Genomic DNA, 3,054 nt, shown 5'->3' on the forward strand with positions numbered 1-3,054 from the left:
ATATATATATATATATATATATATAACATAATACTAGTGTGTGTGATGATTAAAGAAATGAAAAAAAGAAGTGGAACATATGATTGTGGGTGAGATAATAGTAATCCCATCCAAAAGCAAATCCTTAAAAATTCGCATAAAATCCAAAATTTCAAATCCCTAAAATAGGACAACTTTCACATTTTCTTTCACCATTTTCAGTGCCCTTCAAGCTTCCACTTTACGAACTCTAATACCCAAGATTTGTTGCCTAATTTTCTTGAAAATCTATGGACTTGGGTTTAACCCCAACCCCATCCACTAGCTCTGGTGATTCTGGAAATGAAACCCCACCACCGCCCACACAAATTCAATACATCACCAACGGAGAGGTTAAGAAGCCGGCCCGCCGCCCGCCGCCGTTGGTGGTGACATACAGAGAATGCATGAAGAACCATGCAGCCACCTTGGGCGGCCACGCCGTGGACGGCTGCGGCGAGTTCATGCTCTCCCCGTCCTCTACCAACAGCGACCCCACATCACTCATCTGCGCCGCCTGCGGCTGCCACCGGAACTTCCACCGCCGCGATCCGGCGGAAGCCTCTCCCACAGACGTGAGAACCCCGCCGTTCCTCGACTTCCGTCACCCTCTCCCCCCTCGGCAGTCCTCCCTATCACGCTCCCCCCCGCCGCAGCAGCCATACTGCCAGCTCGCACCGCACATGCTAATCACCCTCAGCTCCACGGTGGCAAAGGAGGAGCAGGCGCACCAGGCGGCGCCGGTGACACCGATCGCGGGGAACCCAATTCAGAGAAAACGGTTCCGGACGAAATTCAGCCAGGAACAGAAGGAAAAAATGCAAGCCTTCTCGGACAAACTCGGCTGGAAAATGCAGGGAAGCGATCGGGCGGCTGTGGAAGAATTCTGCCGCGGAATCGGGGTGGCGAAGGGGGTGCTTAAAGTCTGGATGCACAACAACAAGAGCACATCCGGCAAGAAGAAAATGGACAGCGGCGGAGTAAACATCAATGGCGAAATGGAGAATAGAATCAACAAAAAAAATGAAGAAAATAGTAACATTAATGGCGGTCATTTTGAGAATGAGATCAATGGAGGTGGAGTTTGTTTTCATGTTTCTAATAACTGTTCATCTCCCTCACATTGATATGATTACGTGGGCTGATTATAATTAAGGGATACTTCATTTTTGTTTTACTTTAATATATGTAACTCACATACATAATCTAATTATAATTATTCATTCAACCATACTATTTTAGATTCTTTTTTGTTTTTTTAAATCTCGAATAGGCGAAAGTTGATTTCTAGTCGCTAGTTGGAAAAAAGTGGGAAATCGGTTATTAGGCAAAAACTTGTGTGAAACGGTCTCACGTGTCGTATTTTATGAGACAGATCTCTTATTTGAATCATCCATGAAAAAATATTACTTTTTATTGTGAATATCGATAGGGTTGATTCATCTCACAAATAAAAATTCGTGAGACCGTCTCACAAGAGACCTACTCTTGATATTATTCAAAATTTTGTTTAGATAATCAACTTTCGTATTCTAGTTGATCTGATTTATATCTATTATAACAAATAATATTTGTAACATAAAATATAATATTTTTTCGTAAATTTGATCAGATTTAATATCTATTTTACAAATATCACAAGAGTTTTTATCTTTGAAAATGCTACACAAAGTGAGCTTGGCGTTAGTAAGTGTTAGTCTAACGTTGCATATTATTGATATATTTAATCAATATTCAAAACAACTCCAAAAATAGGAGTGAATATATATATAAAAAAACAATTAATTATATAAAAATTAAGACAAAATCTTTGACAAATTAATCAGAATTTATAGATACTTTTTACTTTGTTTTCGTCATATTTTATTTTTAAAAATTAAATGGAAAAGTTTATTTATTTAGTTAATTTATTTTTTTGAATGATGATTATTAATTTTGGATTCGACAGTCCTATATGTTTTACACTACATGTTGACATTATTGCATATCTCTGACATATTTTTTTAAAATATTGCTTTTGGCTGGCAAGTAAAAATCTCTTTTTATTCTATTATTTTAATAATTGGTTTTGATATTTTTGTTACCTATTACTTTGTTATTTAACTAACAAGAGAGAGAGGTGTAGGGTTGCAGATTTGAGGATCTACGTACCTTTCAGGGTTCACATGTGAAAGTCTTAGAATCTGGCCGTGATTATAATAATTATTAATTAATTCTCAGCTAAAGTTTGTTCAATCAAACTTTGTGGTCAATTTTGTGTTCTATCAATCTATTTTATAATATAATAAATATGATAATATGATATCACATATACATATATATTATAATTTACACTTCTGAAATTTTATTTACACTTGGCTTAAAAATTTTGCTTCTTCTGATTACGCCAAATAATTAATGAGTAGGTCTCTTGTTAGATGATCTCACGAATCTTTATCTGTGAGACGGGTCAACCCTACCGATATTCACAATAAAAAATAATACTTTTAGCATAAAAAATAATATTTTTTCATTGATGACCCAAATGAGAGATCCGTCTCACAAAATAAGATCCATGAGACCGTATCACACAAATTTTTATCATAATTAATATATATATATATATATATAATCATTTTATGTGTTAATTTAAGATTTTCATCTATTAATTTAAATTTTTTAATCAAAATGTTGACGTGACGTCGGACAGACAAACAATATTTGATGTCATGCTATCATTTTTCATTGTCAAGTCATTATTTTTTAAGTTTGTGTAAAAACTAAGAAATAATACAAATTAATGAGTTAAAACCCTACCCTAAATAGACCACACAAAGTACATATAAAAATGAGTGAGTCTCATGTGAAACCGTCTCACGAATCTTAATCTGTGAGACGGATAAACCCTACCCATATTCACAATAAAAAATAATTCTTTTAGCATAAAAAAGTAATATTTTTTCATGGATGACCCAAATAAGAGATCCGTCTCACAAATACGACCCGTGAAACCGTCTCACACATATTTTTGCCAATAAAAATATAGTTTTCCCCTTA

The 3,054-nt window shown here is 35.1% G+C and overlaps 1 protein-coding gene across 1 annotated transcript; it reads left to right on the top strand.

Annotated features, from left to right (window-relative positions):
• The first annotated feature begins 89 nt into the window (after positions 1 to 89).
• LOC140964891 (zinc-finger homeodomain protein 11-like) lies at positions 90 to 1,259 on the top strand. Its single transcript, XM_073424864.1, has one exon. The coding sequence runs from the start codon at positions 270 to 272 to the stop codon at positions 1,143 to 1,145; it is 876 nt and encodes a 291-aa protein (XP_073280965.1). The 5' UTR covers positions 90 to 269; the 3' UTR covers positions 1,146 to 1,259.
• The last annotated feature ends 1,795 nt before the right edge of the window (positions 1,260 to 3,054 follow it).

The sequence above is a fragment of the Primulina huaijiensis genome, chromosome 18 (assembly GCF_012295235.1).
Source record: "Primulina huaijiensis isolate GDHJ02 chromosome 18, ASM1229523v2, whole genome shotgun sequence".
NCBI classification, from domain to species: Eukaryota; Viridiplantae; Streptophyta; class Magnoliopsida; order Lamiales; family Gesneriaceae; genus Primulina; species Primulina huaijiensis.

Bases quoted from the DNA above. Each gene is read 5' to 3' on its own strand.
- LOC140964891 (XM_073424864.1), top strand. From the start codon at position 270: ATGGACTTGGGTTTAACCCCAACCCCATCCACTAGCTCTGGTGATTCT.